The sequence below is a fragment of the Schistocerca piceifrons genome, chromosome 1 (assembly GCF_021461385.2).
Source record: "Schistocerca piceifrons isolate TAMUIC-IGC-003096 chromosome 1, iqSchPice1.1, whole genome shotgun sequence".
Classification (NCBI taxonomy): domain Eukaryota; kingdom Metazoa; phylum Arthropoda; class Insecta; order Orthoptera; family Acrididae; genus Schistocerca; species Schistocerca piceifrons.
The window spans coordinates 861,155,051-861,173,704 of NC_060138.1; the positions used below are offsets into that span (position 1 = coordinate 861,155,051).

General features: G+C 38.1%; 1 protein-coding gene across 1 annotated transcript in view; it reads right to left on the reverse strand.

Moving 5' to 3' along the window:
• Nucleotides 1-11,751: 11,751 nt before the first annotated feature.
• The window catches only part of LOC124715953 (malectin-A), a 46,435-nt gene continuing 39,532 nt past the window's right edge, over nucleotides 11,752-18,654 (reverse strand). The window contains exons 2-4 of the mRNA XM_047243133.1: nucleotides 17,465-17,647; nucleotides 17,255-17,312; nucleotides 11,752-16,352 (exon numbers count right to left, since the gene is read on the reverse strand). Of these exons, the coding sequence (XP_047099089.1) occupies nucleotides 16,144-16,352; nucleotides 17,255-17,312; nucleotides 17,465-17,647 (450 nt within the window). The 3' untranslated portion in view covers nucleotides 11,752-16,143. The remainder of the gene's footprint in view (nucleotides 16,353-17,254; nucleotides 17,313-17,464; nucleotides 17,648-18,654) is intronic.

The following is an 18,654-nucleotide window of genomic DNA, read 5'->3' on the forward strand; positions in this document are numbered from 1 at the left end:
CAGAGGGTGTGTTAATGTTTCCAGTAGCTTGAGAGAGAAAAATTCAGGTTTCCAATTTGCTGAAATAAGCATTGCTGGTTCAAATGCTTAGGAAGATAGAATTTTTTCCTCAATGAACCATAAATAGACAGAGATGTGCAACAAATTTACCGTTGAGTGTATTTTAATTTTAATTGTAGAGAATGATGTAGATGAAGTTTTTTGTAAGTCGAATGAATCTTTGCAAAAAGAAGCACAATCTGTAAATAAATACAGGCAATAATGTAAAATAAAGCATGTGTGTACATTTTAAATACATTCCTTTGTAGAAAACACTATTTGAAATGTTTATTTTGTATGCTTCCTCCTCAATCCCTTATTTTCTCTATAATGTGTTGGCAATCCTCATCACACACCACCTCTCGAAGTCCTATCATCCGGCCACAGAGGAGCATGCCTACTGTGACTCAGTACCACTTGGGCTATGGGAAACAACTGAATCACAATATCCATTAGGGTTTTGACTACCTCTCACCATGCCCTGAAATGAGAAATGTCCTACCCGCTATCCTTCTTACCCCACCCACCTAACCTACGCAAATCCTTGTCTATTCCTACTCGACCCCTACTCTCAACCTCTTGCCTCATGTCCCATAATAGACCTAGATGCAAGACATGTCCCCTACATCCTCCCCCCCCCCCCCCCCCCCATTCCATTCTGGTCACAAGCATTACCTGTCCCATCAAACACATGGCTACCTGTGAAACCAGTCATGTGATCTACATGCTAGGCTGCAACCACTGTGCTGAATTCTATGTGGATATGACAACCAACAAGCTGCCTGTCTGCATGAATGGCCACGGATAAACTGTGGCCAAGAAACAGCTGGACTACCCCAGTTGCTGTGCATGCTGCCCAACACAACATTCTTCACTTATTCATTGCTTCAAAACCTGTGCTATCTGGATCCTTCCTATTAACATCAGCTTTTCCAAACTGCACAGGTGAGAATTCTCCCTGCAATATATCCTACATTCCCACAATCCCCTAGCCTCAGTCTTTGTTAGTCACTGTCCTTCACCCACCTATCCCCTTCATGTTCTTACTCCAGCACTACCCAGCCTTCTATTCTGCAAACACACCCACAATCTTTTTACTTCTCTCCTTTTCCAGTTCCCCCTATCCTCCATCTGATCTCCTGACTGCACCTAACTGTCCTACCCTCTCCCCACCTCAGTCCTGTATGCTCCCATAAGCAGCACTTTACCATCCCCTGCCACTACTCAGCTATCCCTCCCCTTTCCTGCCCAGTCTCGTTAGCCCCACCACCTAGAGTGCTTCCCCCATCACGTGCCGTTGCTCACAGTCTGGCCTCGGCAGCCAGAGACAGTGGTCACATGTGCGCGAGTTGTATTTGTTTGAATAGGTGTGTGTATGTTGTCTAATGTAGAAGAAGGCCTTTTGGCTGAAAGCTTACTTGTTTTGTTGGGCCTACCTGTGATTCAACATCTCCACCATATGGTGAGTAGCAATCCATTTTCATTATGTTGTCAAAAGAAGTACTACAAGAAGATACAGAAAAAAATTAGAGGATGATACATCACACCAAGCTAGGGTGCCTCAGATTTCCCACTAATCATTGTCCCAAAAATGGTGGAAGGATGAAATGGAGACTGGTAGCAGACTACTGCAAACTCAACCACATTGCATGTTGTTGTTGTTGTGGTCTTCAGTCCTGAGACTGGTTTGATGCAGCTCTCCATGCTACTCTATCCTGTGCAAGCTTCTTCATCTCCCAGTACCTACTGCAGCCTACGTCCTTCTGAATCTGCTTAGTGAATTCATCTCTTGGTCTCCCTCTACAATTTTTACCCTCCACGCTGCCCTCCAATACTAAACTGGCGATCCCTCGATGTCTCAGAACATGTCCTACCAACCGATCCCTTCTTCTAGTCAACTTGTGCCACAAGCTCCTCTTCTCCCCAATTCTATTCAATACCTCCTCATTAGTTATGTGATCTACCCATCTAATCTTCAGCATTCTTCTGTAGCACGTAACTCAGTATTTCCATTACCAAGAATAGATGAGCTTCTCCATGGACTGGAAAAGCAAAAGATTTTTCAACGTTGGGTCTAGCCGAGGGATTTTATCAACGGTGGGTTGATGAAAAAGAAAGTGAAAACTGTGTTCAGTAGACATAAGGTCATTATGAATACTAAAATAGCAATTGGGCTGAGGGCCACCAACATTCCAGCAATTAACGAATTCTGTGTTATGGAGCTACAAGGAGAGAAACTACTTAGATAACTGGATGGTATAATAATTTTTGGATCATCATTAGAAGAACATAGTATCTGATTAATGGAAGTTTTTGAATGATTAATGCAACATAATTCTTGAACTAGGGGATGATAAATGCAGATTCCTCTGAAAAGAAGTCACTTACCCACAGCTTGTATTGTCAGCAGAAGGGCTAGAACCAGATCCGAATTAGGTAATAGCTGTCAAAGACTGTCCAGCTACATAAGTGACTTAAAGCATAATTAAGTCTTGTAAGATACTACAGAAAGCTCATCAATGGATTCAGTATGATAATTTGATATATTCGTGAACTATTAAAGAAAGATGTCTCATGTATTTGATTTGGAAGCATGAAAACATATTTCAGAAATTAGAGGAAGAGCTGCTGAGTCCTCCAACCTTAGAGTATCCAGATTTCAAAAAAATATTCACAATCACCACCGATGCAAGCCAGGACACCGCTGACACTGTGCTAAGGCCAAGAGAGCTGGGAATGGATCTTTCCATAATATTTTTGCCCAGGACACTTAATAAAATTGAGAGAAATTATAGTACTACGAAAAGAGTATTATTTGCCGTTGTTTGGGCAGTACGACATCGCAGATCACATGCATTTGGTCGCAGATTTACAATATGTACTCATCATAACCCAGTAATGTGGATAGGAAATATTCCAAATCCTTCCTCGAGATAATTGAAGTTTAGATTGAAACTAGAAGAAAATGACTACAAAATTCTGTACAAAAGCAGGAAGAGCAATCATGTTGCTGAGCCACTATTGAGGATTTGTGAAACTGAAGAGGTAACTGCATCACTGGAGGCAAACAGGCTGCGTATCAAGAGAGCTGAGGACAAGGAAGCTAAGAGAGCACTGGCAGCCAAATGTGATGCAAACACACCAGAAAGAGGACAGCGAAGACTGAGTCCTGAAGAAGTAAAAAGATAAGTACATGATGCACCTGTTGGATGTCATAAAGGGATTGGATGAACCCTTGACAAGGTTTGAAAGAACCTCACCTTGGATCATATGAGAAGAGATATAAGAAGAAGGATGGTATGAGAAAAGATATAAAGGAATATATAATAACATGTGAAAGTTTCCAACGAAACAAAATCAAGTGGGGGAGGGGGGTAAGATGCCGCTAGAATAAAAAGAACCCCAGAAAGTATTTTCCAGACATGTGCTATTGACATTATAGGTCCACTAGTTCAGACAGAAAATAGGCATAAATACATATTAACATTTCAATATGCATTACAGGTATTAAAAATGATTCAGTCGTTTTCAGATCTCTCTATTTTTCAAGTTTTTACAAGTACAAATATGACCGCTGCAAGAATATATGTTAAACTCACCAAGTTTGCATTTTCACTCTACAAATGTTCTCTGGATGCACTACACAGGTCCAAGTGGCAGCAAAATTCGTTCCACACCTTATGTAGCAATATCCCATTAATGGTTGTCACATCAGCATATGTTCTCTGATCTATTTCAATGTTCTTGGCAGTGGGGATACATAAACACAGTCCTTAATGTTACCTTTAAGGAAAAAGTCACTAAGTGTTAGGTCATATGACCAGGGGAGGGGCGGGGGGGGGGGGGGGTGGGGCAAGGTAACAGAGGTACACCATTTTCACTATGCCGTATCCAATGATGTGGAAGTTCATTGTTTAGGTAGTGATGAACATGGATGCTCTGATGAACATGGATGCTCCAATTAAGAGGTGACCCGTCTTGTTGGAATCAGCACTAAGTTGTAGAACACAGCTGCAACATACAAAGGTGCGACGTACCCTTCACAGTCTCCTCACAGAGGAAGTAGTCCATAAGGATTCATCTATGACACTGCATATGAAACATTAACCTTCGGCAAACCTCGTTCATGCTTCACAATTTCATGAGGATTTTCTATGCCCTGCTCTTATTCATTGCTGAATATCAGCTTGGAGGTGACATGTTCATCCTCAAGTACTTCCTGCATTGTCATGCAAAAGTGAAGGTGCTGGTCATATTCTTCCAGTTTTAATTGTTGCAAAAGCTGCAGTTTGAAATGCAACTGGCATTGCAAAATGTTCCACACAGTTTGCTGCAGTATTCCAAGTTATTGGCTTGCATGGACAATTGATTTTTTTTTTTTTGGGACAGCATACAAAACTTTCCCTCAATCTCTCCATGGTTCCATCTGGCTCTCTTGGTTGACCGCACTATTCTGTTTATGGAGAAAAACAGTTAGTGTCCCCAAATTGTCGGTACCAATGCCACAATGCTGTGTTTACATGGCTCTTCTTTTCCATAAACCCTTCTGAATGTACGCTGCACCAATATAACAGATAAACATTTTGCATATTCCAACACACAAAAACTCTTTTCTCGCTTTGTCTCCATTTTGTCGGGGTAATGCACTTATAATGCCCACTGGTGGGCACAACGCAGACTCGATGATTCTACAGTTCTATTCATTCAACAATCATATTTGTACGTGTAATACAGTGAAAAATATAGAACTTTGAAAACAAATGTATCATTTGTATTAGCCCTGAACATAGTGGCCAAGGAAATAAGAGGCAAGATACCGATACAGTAGTAAGAGTACTAGCAGAAAAAATAATTTTGAAAACCGTGAATTCTCCTCAGCGACATGGGGAGCATTTTTGGCACCAACATGTATAAACAGGTATGCTAGATACTTTAAGTTAACAAGATTCAAACAATCTGCTATCATCATCACAGTAATGGTGTGTTAGAATGAACTTTTCTTTTTCCCACATAGTGCAACAGGATGTGACACCTAAGCTATTGTATGGCAGAAAGTGAAAAATACCCAGGATATTGCAAAAATATCCCACTGAATTAATTTACAATTAAGATGAGTACACACTATAATGCAATAAATACCTCAGTATTGAAAGAGTTCAATGATCACTAAAAAAAAGGAACACTACGACCAAACTCAAAATCTGAAGGTATTCAAGATATGAGACAAAGTCTTGCTATATGATGAAAGTGAACAATGAGGTCACTTGGCGAAACTAGGGAATCACTCCAGAGATCTGCTTCAAGTAGTCAGAACCACAAGAGCTTACATAATAATAGTATAAAGAAGAACAAATTCCTGACAACCAAGTAACATAACTGTTCTGAATTACAGATGATGCAGAGGTTCAGACTGGCAGTATGGCCATGCAGCTATGCAACAGCACATGGTTATCAGTACATGCATAATTTTTCAGTGCAAAAGTTTACATACACACCAGGACTATACTGCAATAACCTGGGAAACATTACACTGAAGCGCCAAAGAAACTGGTATAGGTGTATGTATTCAGTTACAGAGAGATGTAAACAGGCAGAATACAGCACTGTGGCCAGCAGTGCCTATATAAGACAGCAAGTGTCTGGTGCAGTTGTTAGATCGGTTACTGCTGCTACAATGGCAGGTTATCAAGATTTAAGTGAGTTTGAATGTGGTGTTACAGTCAGTGCATAAACGATGGGACACAGCATCTCTGAGCTGGCAATGAAGTGGGGATTTTGCTATACGACCATTTCAAGAGTGTACTGTGACTATCAGGAATCCAGGAAAACATCAAATCTCCGACATTGCTGCGGCCGGAAAAAGATCCTGCAAGAATGGGACCAATGAAAACTGCAGAGAATTGTTCAATGTGACAGAAATGCAATCCTTCCACAAGTTGCCGCAGATTTCAATGCTGGGCTATCAACAAGTGTCAGCGTGCGAACCATTCAATGAAACATCATCAATATGTGCTTTCGGAGCACGACACAAAGCTTTACACCTTGCCTGGGCCCATAAACACTGACAATGGACTGTTGATGACTAGAAACATGTTGCCTGGTCAGATGAGCCTCGTTTCAAATTGTATCAAGCGGATGGACGTGTACGGGTATGGAAACAACCTCATGAACCCATGGACCCTGCATGTCAGCAGGAGACTGTTCACACTGGTGGAGGATCTGTAATGGTGAAGGGCACGTACAGTTGGAGTGATATGGGACCCCTGATATGTCTAGATACGACTTTCACAGGAGACAAGTACGTAAGCATCTTATCTGATCACCTGCATCCATTCATGCCTATTGTGCATTCCAACAGACTTTGACTATTCCAGCAGGACAATGTGATACCCCACACGTCCAGAATTGCTACAGAGTGGCTCAAGGAACACTTCTGCTGGACACCAAACTTCCCAGACATGAACTCTATTGAGCATATCTGGGATGCCTTGCAACATGCTATTCAGAAGAGCTCTCCACCCCTTAAGGATTTATGGACAGCCCTGCAGTATTCATGGTGTCAATTCCCTCCAGCACTACTTCAGACATTAGTCAAGTCCATGCCACATCGTGTTGGCTCATGGGGGTCCTGCACAACATTAGGCAGGAGTACGTTTCTTTGGTTCTTCACTGTACAACATACAGTATCATGCCGAAAATTGTCAGCTACATAAATTTAAAATAACTGAAAGGTAAATATGAAAAAATAGAACAATGATCACAAATAGTAGAAGATGTCTGTAAAAGAAGGCTATGGAAATTAAGCGTGAATTTATTAGAATGTCAAGTAATAGAATGGCACAAAACGAAGATAGAGAATGCTCAAAGTAACCAGACAAATAACAAACCAGGAAAAATGAAGCAAACATGAAATCTAAAACTTCGTGGGTGACTCAGTAAGATGCTGTTTGGTAGTTTGGATGAGGAAAAAGCCTCATACTTTAAAGCAAAAATAGACATCAAAATAGACATGGTGGAAGAGAGCAAAGACAATTGTTATGGCTTAGGAAGGTGCAAGTTACTGTAGTTAAAAGCACTTTAACTGGTTTCAACCAAACCTTGTCCACAATACACTCAAATGCAGAAATTATTACAAGTGGCAAGTAGAAGTTATAGAAAAATCTTAAGAGATACATTACTAGCACTGAAAAAAGTTACAACTTGTATCCATAATAATTATCATAAACAAGCAATTAATTCAGTTCATGATCATATTTAATGAGTTAGAAAGCGAATATGATAAGGTAATTAATGCTCTTGTAAATGAGCAGAAAGGAATTCTACAGCCTTACTTTATACATCTACCTGGGAAGACATTAAAGGTAAGATGTTCCCAGCAGCACTAACCGAGAACAGCAGGTATCAGCTGTTACAAATACTGATTTAGATGTTTTTGTCTCATATATAGTTCCAGAGGAGGATATAATAGTAGCTGACAAGGTGAAAAGAAGGTGGGCAAAATTGAGCAATGAGTATCTATTTAACATTAGAAAGAAACTGCAAGATTTGTAAACAGACTTTTGTACCCTTGATCATAAAGTTTGTGAGATTAAGATGTTGCAGGAAGTGCAGAGACACCTACACGTTATAACAGGAAAGTAGTTAAGCCTGGCAATATATGTGGACCACACTTAGGGGTTATGAATGGTCGGTTGTTGCCTGTCAGGAAAAAGGTCCGACTAGTTTATGTAATAATGAAAATCCCACAGATAAAGAGCATGGCTGAACTGAAATTTTACGGGAGATGATACAGTTACGGTGCCAAAATATTGATTCAATCAAAAGAAGTCTAAGTGACTACATTGTACTTGCTCTCAAGACTGAGTACTCCAGTTGTACAATTACTATTGAAAAAGTGAATTTAACAGAACTGAAGTTAGATATGCCCATAGTTTACGTTATTAGGCATCTTGATGATATTTAGATAACTGGATATAAATTAGAAGATTTGGAGAAAAAATCAGATTCACACACACCTTGGATGCATGTATCAATAGTACAGTACTTCAGAAAACTGATAAGTGTTAATTCTAACAAGGCATTGTGTGTCGATACTGCTGCAGGAACTGTTACATGTCCATATCTAGAATAATAAGGGAGGACTGATGTTGAAAAATATGTACAACTACAATTGTGAATTGAATTCATGAGCATGAGTTAGTATGATATGAAAGCTGTCATTCATTGAGAAGTGTTCCACCTATTCAAACAGAAAGAGGGCAAAATAAAAAAAAGTGTTCTTTACCAAAGCCAACAAAAATATAAGGTAACTACACAAATACATTAACAAACACAGGCACTGTATTCATGATAATATATGTATGTATAAAGAAAGTGGTTCAATTGAAATTGCTTATTGAAAGTAATGTTCGTTTGTTTTAATTTATCTCTTTCAGTTTACTGCAATCATGTTAGTGATTAGAAGTGTCTTGTTCTATTTAGGGTAGGATAAGGGACAAAATTTACATTCACTCAAAAGTATCCAAATGTGTATGTGGGGTATAATTGCACCTCTAACATTTATAACAGCAAGCCTCAACTAAGGTACGCCCGGGCAAGCACCAGCTATAGCAATGAAGCTTTGTATTTGGAAATAATACCCCCTACCAAGCCACATGGATCTGTAGAAGCAGAGAACTATGTGACAATGATCAGAAACTTTTCAGAGAATGCTCTATGGGGCACGAGATGTTAAGGCAATGGGTATTTTCAACATTTCACAGCCTGATGAAGAGGGAGTCTGATGTCACTGAGTGTAGGATAGCCCCCAGACATCTTGTCAAGAAGTCTGGAATCTAGTATGGAGAGAGTGTATCTGCAGAAGTAAGACCATTATCTGTGCTGCCCACCTATGTTTTGACTGTGTATTAGAACTTTACTGACAACTGGTAACAGTTAGTTCCAAGCTGAACTTATGAGTGTCATCGGCAGACTGAAAGTATTATTTAGATGATTGTATTCAGTCTTTGTTTACATCCTTAACGTAGTTGTGACTCAACTACATGGATCTAAATGTAGTAATCGTGTTATAAATGACACTTGTTATATCAAACCTAGTTCTTCTCTTGCAGCACCGTCACAATCTTCTAAGTTTCCAATCGAGTTTGTACCATCTCAAAAATTCTAGCTTTGGTCTTACATCGTGTTGCTTCAGAAAGACACTTACAAACTAGCTTTCAGCCAAAGCCTCTGTCAGAAAAGGAAACACACACATTCATTCACACAAGCAAGCACACCTCACGCACACGATTGCTATCTCTGGCAGCTGGGACTGCAATGCAACTGTCACGTACAGTAGCAAGCAGGAATCTGAAGAGGGTGGGTAAGGGGGAGGATTAGCAAGATACAGGTGGCGGCAAAGAAAGAGCGCTGTGGGTTGTGAGCAGATTGGGGGGGGGGGGGGGGGATGTGGAGCTAGAAAGAGGAGAAGTGGGGAAGGGGAAAAGATGGGTGTGTACCTGGGCAGAGGGTGGCACACAAAGAGGGTGGAACATGAAAATTGAGAGGAGGTGATAAGACAGAGGAGGTGGAAACTGTTGGGTGGAGGGTGTGGGGATAATAGGATACCGTAGTTGACGTCAGGAAAGTGTTGTAAGGATAACTCTCATTTGCACAGCTCAGAAAAGCCGGAGGTGGAAGGGCGGATTCAGATGGGTTGAGTAGTGAAGCAGCCATTGAAATCGAGTAGTGCAGCAGTCATTGAAATACTTGGAGTTAACCTTACATGTTAACTTCTGAAATTATATTGGCCTCAACCTACCGTAATCCACTGTCCCCACACCTTCCACCCGACAGTTTCCACCCTCTCTGTCCTATCACCTCCTCCTTATTTATGTCTTCCACCCTCTGCCAATGTAGCCACTTGTCTTTCCCCTTTTTTGTTCCTCTCTTTTTTCATTGCTCGTCCTCCAGTCCTCTCCCTAACCTTCCTGTCCCATAGCTTACCGACATTACGTCTGTTGACAGTCCAGTCCCTGAATACTCCATCAAGCAGTACTCTTCTCTCTCCCCACCCATACTCTGCTATCCCTTCCCTTCCCCGCTCACTCCAGATTGCACCTTCTGTTCTACGTGACAGTTGCATTTCAATACAAGCTGCCAGATATAGTGATCATGTGTGCGTGAGGTTTGCTTGCTTGGGTGAAGGCGTTGGCCGAAAGCTCACGTGTCGGCGTATTTTCAGCGTGCCTATCTGCAACTCAATGTGTCATCTTTAAGGTGGGTAGTAATCTATCTTTTCCTTATTTTTTAAATATTCCAACCTGAAGTTTCCATTGTGTGATCATGTAGTTGCTGTTGTACGAATCCACCTCTGTTTTGCTGCAGATCTGAAACTGTTTGCAGGATACAACCAGAGATAAGTGTCATGTTGGTTGGCTAATAGTAGAGCAAGGATGTGACTGCATGCTACATGTGTGTGTTAGTTGTCAGTATTAAGTAAAGAGAGATCTAACTTGGTAATCAGTTGCTGTTTGAATGGGATATGATATGTACAACCTTACAGTGTGTTGTGGCATTGAAGTTCCCAATAAAATAGGGTCAGAACAATTGCTTCACTAGGCTAATTATGTCCCTCCTTCCAAGAATCTCAGTATGACAAACAAATGAAAGTTATAGTCAGGAATCTACTTACCTAAAGTCTGGAAAAGTTCAAGATGGAAGACAGTTCACACATACATAGACAGTAATGCTTTGCCTTTGCAGAACATACACAGACAGGTGGGTACAAGAGGATGGCACATACATCATTCTTAGAGAAATAAAATATTTCAGTCACATGGACTTGAAGCATACACGTTGCAGCTATATATCACAACCCCGACTTTATTATAAAAGGCAACCCTTCAAGAGAGAGGTGACTGCACTAATATATGCTTAATCATATCCCCTTGAAAGAGCCTGCTGCATGCAAATTGTAGCATCACAATCTAATAATGTAATTGCAGAGTGCCCATTTATCTGTATACAAAGTGTAACGCATCTTTTTATCTACAGGAACGATGTGTAAATCACAACTGAATTCAAAGATCAATCATAATTCTATTCTGTTTGTTGACAGCCATGTATTATGGTTTTCAAGACACTCTGCCCTTTTCTCTTTTTTAGTTATTCACATCCTATTATACTAAACTAACAACATATCAACATGAACATCACGAATCATGTGACATACAAACACAATCTCTGTTGTAACCAGTTTCCAAAAACTGAACTATTGTCAATTTCAAAACAGAACTTATCCCATTTTATTGATTTTATTAAAGTAGCAAACAATTTTTATAAACAAAACAACAGATAAATATTTGTACTAACACTGCAGTTACACACATGCATATTACTCCAGTATTCATGTAGATTGAGGCAATGTACAGCACATACAGGTATGTGATAACATATGGAACTCTGCACATATCCCTTGGTAGCACAATCTTGGTACAAAGTGAATCTACTGAACTGCTCTGTAAGTAGTTTAACAAGTCATATCTGACTTTTTCAATGTTTATATATAAATACAGCTTTGTTTAAAATGGTACATACATTTTAAAATTGATAAAATTTTATTCCAGCTACTTTGTGAGCAATGTTTCATGGAATGATTATCAACTTTTTAAGTAGTATAAAGTAATGAAGCACATGGAAAACAAAGTCTGCAAGGAAAATGGTACTTTCAAATATGCAACAATTCGTTTATTTCATCTGACAAAACCCCACAACAATTAATCCTCAAAATACTGATATTTATGGCAAACAATAACTTCATAAAATGCACAACACACATAAAAATTACTATATAACATGAAAAATATGTTTCATTGGCAGAACTGCCAAATTAAAAAAAGCGTAATATACAAAAATTAACAACAAAACAGCTCATTGAATTTAAGCGTCTTCATTGCACCGGTCATCAAAAATCATGTCAGGCCTTTGAAAATATGTTCCACACATAAGCAGGGTCAAGAGGAAAACTTATGTAATTCATTATTTCAAATAGAGAGGTGAAACATTCCCACAAAAAAGTCACTGAGATAGTAACTGTTCATCTCCAAACTGATTCATGCATCTTCACACAAATTTTGCACATTCTGAACAGACACCACCCAAAAACTTTAGTGACACTGTCTTCAATAATAAAAATGAGACAACATTATGTTTTAACATTTCCCATTCATCAATGAAAAATATTTGTTACAATCATATGTACAACACACAACAGCTGATGCAGCAATACATTATAGCTGTTCATAAAATGTTCTTTATCACATCACCAACCACCACATTTTTAACAAACATAGGGAATATCATTTTATTTCAGTGCGGCAACCTGCATTATTAGTCTACAAGAGACAGAAGTAAAAGTGCATGGCCAGTATATTAAATAATTTTCAGTTTTAAACAAATCTGAAATTATTCAGCAAGCTAACTTATGCTTATGAATATTGTGTTCCTCCCTTTTCAACTACATTAGTGGAGTATATCAACCTTACAATAATTCTGAAACAGTGCAAATAATAATGTAAAATGTGTTAAATGACACTAAAAGTCACCATACCTATTGGTTCACTGTTCGTATCATCCACAAACGCAGTTCAATAAAATGATAAATTACAAGGAGTCATAGTGATCATAAAGACCATACTGTACAGGCCTTGCTTGCTCATTACACACCACAATAACATGATCGGTCCATGTGATACTTTTGAAATTTTCAGCTAGTAATTGGAGAAATTTATCAAACAAATTTTAACAACTTCTACACATTAAACAGAAAGTACATGATTCTTTCAAATACTGATAATGGCTGATTAAACTGTAAAAATTGAATTAGCATGTTCAGATGGCATCAAAGGGTGAGGTAAAATCAAACTCGTACATTGTTCTGCATAAGTATATAACTTTCTATCCTTTCAACTGATGCAAAATGAAAGCGATTCTGTACCCAGTTGGCTACACCAATTACAGTCAATTATTATTTGGCATATTTATTTCAAAATAATAATGTCAGAAGTCATCATCTCAATTAATTATGACTAGTAGGATTCACTTGGCCCACACATTGTTATTTTACTAGATTCCTCAGCTTTAAGGTCATGAGGTGTGAGAGTTAAAGACAGTTAACATTCTTTTTGTATATGAGAAAGCAGAAAAATAATGCACATGTATGCTTTGGTATATGTTAAATAAACATGTGAATAAGCATGATGATTGTCCAATAGTACCAGAGTGAACCAGGACATAGTCCCGTGAGAGCCCCTGTACATTTACTTTCAGAATAACTTAAACTGAATAACAATTCTGGGTGCCTGTCTTTTCACACGCACACACTGCAATAGATGATACAGCCTGCTAATACGATAGCAAATATCTGAATGTTTTCAAAGATGTTTTGTGTTTCTGCACTGACATAGTGATGAACTATCACACAGTGTAGTTCACTTTTGAACTTGTGAAAGTTTGTACTCAAAGGTAGGTAATGTACCTAGTAACTTTATCAGTTAACTAATGCCCCTTATAGATTTCTAGTGCATGTTTCACACTATTTGTGAAATGTTTCAAATCAACTCTATTACTGCAAACATTCTTAAAATTAAATGTGGTGTATTAGGTAAGATAACAATAACAATTGAATTAGGGCTGAAAATAAAAAAAAGGGAGAAGGTTAGTCAACACGGGCAAAGCAGTATAAGTATGTAGAAAAGTAAGTATCAAAGAAGCAATCGCAAATGTCCAACGCACAAATTAAAGGGAATTTATTGTGTATCATGAAATACAGCCAGAAATAGCTGTGTTCCACTAAACTGCATGAGAAAATGAAGTGTAACTTATTTGCTGGTGATGGAACATTAATGGCAGAGAGACAGCATGGCAAGCAAATTTAAAACTGAAATGATATAAAATGATTTGTGTAGGGAAATGGTGAAATAATTGCAACGTAACATTAAAACACATAGACAAAATGAGAGATGAACAACACACCAGAAGCCCTATCAATAGACATAGCTCATCATGAAAGAGCATAAATAAATAAAGCCATAAGAAGAAGACAGCAATACTAGTGTGCAGTATGAGTTAAAGAAATGCAGACAATGGAGGAGAAGAATTCTCAGACAGACACTGGATACTTATTTTTAGTACACTGTCTGTATGAAAAACAAGCATTAAAGAATATTATGCTAACGGCGAATGATATGAAGCAGGTTTGGGAATCTATGTATTTATCATCGGCCCATAAAGGAGGATTACAAATTAAGTCTGAAATTTAATCATCAAGTGTTCCATCACCCATACCTTTTATTTAATTTAATCCCTTTTGGATAAAGCAACACTCTTTGAGGATAAAGTGCACAGAGATAGCAAAAATATAGTGGTGTGTTACGGTCTTGTTCTAAGCACATAAGATTTGTCATTCTTGGAGAGATGTCTGCCTAAAATGTATATAATTAACAAAGTAATAGTTTTCAGTGGCACAAAAGTACAGTTTACAGTTAACAATATGAAGAGTTTGTAGTCTGTTGCCATTGAGACATGAACTGTTCATGAAATGCTGTGTTCTCTTATCATATCTAAACTAAACTATAGCCATTTAGCTGGAAATGGCTCCACCCTATCAACATTTATTATGGAAAAAAGACCAACAAACTGTCAATCAATCCTGAAATTTCTAGCACCACTAACCATAATTACTTTTGTAATTCATAATACAAAATCTAAAAGTTTAACTGGATTACCCGTTACATTCATAATAGTCATCCAGACACATAAACAGAGTTCAATGAGGAACATACATATCGTTCTAATATTTCATTGGAACTGAAATAATCACTTGTAAAAGATTTATAAAGATTGCTCATCTGCTAAAGTTAAGATTACCTGGCATTGACATAAATGGGACAATTTCCTAGAAGAAAAGGTAAATGGAACAGAAATTTCTCTCTGTGTCATGGAGCAAAAGATAGCAGATGGAAAATAGTCAAATTACAAATGTGTGTTCTTCTTCATTTTTTCTTCTTCTTCAAAAGTCCACCCTGACTTACTCTGATGTCAATAGACACTTTAGACTTTATAAAACTGAAATTATGTTTCAGAATTATTTTACAAATACAATAAAAGTCCGGAACACAGCATAAATCACTGTACTTCCCACCAACCCTCAAAACGAACACACAATCCCATCTTATACACACACAAAGAGAGAAAGAAAGAGTGAGTGAGTGTGTGTGTGTGTGTGTGTGTGTGTGTGTGAGAGAGAGAGAGAGAGAGAGAGAGAGAGAGAGAGAGAGAGAGAGGGAGGGAGAGAGAGAGAGAGAGAGAGAGAGAGACTGCACATAAATTCTGAATGTAAACATGTAAACAAAAATTAACAGAGTATACTGAGTTTCAGTTCTTGACAGAGATAAGCACATGGTTAGAATCTGTCTTTTTGTGATTGTTCCACATACAAAACACACAATATTCATGAGGCGTAGCCTGGATGCATCATGTGGTAATTCTTGTAATAATGATGCAATTGGTAAGTCTTCTGTTGTGGCCAAATTGATACAATAATACGTAAATTTATCAGTTAAACCCACATTATATCAATACACATTCAGAATTGCCAAATCAATGGTTGGAATATGTGGATCCCTTCTTTCTATTGATATATGGCAATGAGGAAATTTTAGGTTATCAAACTGCAGTGACAATTTGAACCAGCCTGCTAATTCTCCACTGATCTGAATGCTAGGCAGCACAGAATTAGTCTCCCGATGAAAACTTGTACAGACACACACAAATCCATGCAGTGCATATCTATAATACTGCTGTAGTTTTTGATGCTTTAGTGATAGTTTCTACACAATGCAGTCTCTCACAATACTGAACATTTGCAGGTGCACTACATACTTTTCATAAAGTAATACAAAGTGCTGAGCTCTCTGTAGCATCTGGACGTGCACCATAGCATTAAGAATCCAACGGTGACCTCTGGCAAAGCGGGCAGCGGTCGATAGCAGAGGGTGGCGGGCGCAACCACGCGTCACTATCCCGCCACTCTCGCTGCCGACGGTTCGCTGCCCGCCCAGGCCATCACAGCTTACACAGACAGAAAAGGAGAGGGATGAATGCACCAATGGCCACAAAAACAGGGAGCATAACAGAAGTCTCATCTACTGAGTAAGGGTCTGGAGTGCGTGGACCACTAGGCCTACGATTCTTTGATGCTCGTCGTTCCTCTGTTTCTTCCTGGTAGTCATCCGAGTCGGGCTCATTTGGGAGTGGTGCCAGTTTTGGAACATCTGTAAGAGTATCACATGTAGAGAGAAAAAAAAAGCACATTTACAAAAATTTAAAAAAAAATAAAAATAAAAATGTGCTGACAGACTGTATTCAGTGTACTTTGGGATAATTAACTTCACGCTCTTATAATAATAATAATAATAATAATAATAATAATAACTAAAAAAAATTGAAGCATTTTTGTACCAAGCATACCACTCAAGGTAGAACCATATTTCCTTATTATATATTAGGAAGCAAACATAGCCAAGGAAAGAGCTTCGACCACAAAATGATTATACAGAGAAATGATTCTGGCTGTGAATATTAAATAAAGTAAATACCAGCAAATGATCTGAGACTGTTGACCATGTATTATGGACAAACTACATCTGTATCTATATACATACTCTGCAAAGCACTGTTAAGTGCATGGTGGCAGAGAGCATCAGATGTTAAGACTCCCTTCCCATTCCAACCATATACACACAGAGCAGGAAGAAAGCCTCTGTGCATACTGTAATTAGTCTTACTCTCTTTATGGTCCCTCCATGGGTGATAGGTAAGGAGACTGTAGAATATCTCTAGATTTTTCACTTAATTCTGATTCTTGAAAGTTTATACTAGGATAGGTTTGCTTATAAATGCAACAATGTGCTCAAGTTTCTGCTGTTATGTACAGGGACCCCAAATGCATGTACAGCAAATAGAATGTTATTATTGCAATACAATGTTATCAAATTAAGCAATCAATCTTCATCCATAAAAAAAAAAACAGTTTTTGTAACAGACTTCGGCCTAATAAAAAAGGTTTTACAATGAAAAAAAAAAAACAAATTACACTCATCTGAAAGGCATGCCTTCTTTACGCATGACCCAGTACTTCTAAATATCAAATTGAACAATTTAATGCATTACTTACTTTCTAATTTTCCTTTTACTACACAAATTGCATTTATTTTAGGGTTGTCACGATATCCCTGAAACAATGAATTTCCAAAATGTATTGTGGAGTCAGTGCTGACATTTTGTTGGACATAAATACACAGCAATGCTTGTAGAGGTATTTGTACAATAAAATTTCAAATTTTAATCTTGTCTATAAAAAAGGAAATAATAATTACACATTTACCTTGATAAATTCGACTCTTATCTTCCCTCCACGTATATCAGACTCTTCTTCATTATAGTAAAGTTTGCCTTTTACAACACTGAATGGTATGTATTCATCATGAGCAACTCCTCTTCCAACTCTATCAAAAATATCTAAGTCTGGAACTATTGTGAGATCCCCATTTAGAACAACATCGAACACCTGAAAGAATGAACATTGTAATATTAAATAAAAATCATGCAATACTCCTTTTTTTACATTATTAACAAAGAGACTTAATCACAAAAGTACAGCTGTCATGTAACCTTAAAAATTCTTGTGAGAAAGATACATGTAAAAAAAAAGGTAGGACAGGAAAATGCGTGTTTTTAAAATGGACAGCCTTTGGGCATTGGAGCATAACCTGTTTGCAGTGGAGCAGTTAAATAAAGTAAATTCATAATGGCTCTACATTCTGTCAATAGACAATATTTCAATGATACTAGAAATATGTATGTAGTACATATAAACTAAAATGGATGTTTATCAAAATCATGTTTCTTCTTCAACTTGTATGCTTGGAAGCCACTATGTAGTTGACATTTTACTAAAGGCGGAGAGTGAAATCAAATGCGAACTTTTGACTAATTATCCTAGCCTTCTATGTTTAAGACAATGCTTGCAGGGAAATGGTTGATGTGGTGAAGACTAATAATGTGGTGTCATACATTACTGACACCATGCCAGGCATTCTACATCCAGAGCTTGGCTGTAACATAAGTGACTAGCCTGCCAATCTACAGCCAGGTCATAGACATACCCTTGGCTGCATGTTTGAACAACACCATCACCGATCCTGCTTAAGACGATGTTGCACCAAGTCCAATTGCGGAATTCACTTGGAGTTGCTGCAGCATAACTAGTTTGTCTGTCTGTTATGGTGACAATCACATAATACAAGCTTTCATTGCTGGTACTAACATCCCGGCTACTGACTGAAAATAATTGATCGGCATTGTATGTTGCAATGTTGACATCCTAACTTTGTGTAATTTAACACCTTCCTGTTTTCTGTTAAAATTATTATGGTGTTTATAAATCTCAATAGCTTCTCTATGCAGAGGAATTGGATGCATTCCTGGTGCGTCTCAACAGTATCAATCTGAAAATACGATTTACTATGGAGACAGAGAATAACAGCAAGCTCAATTTCTTGGATTTGTCTGTTA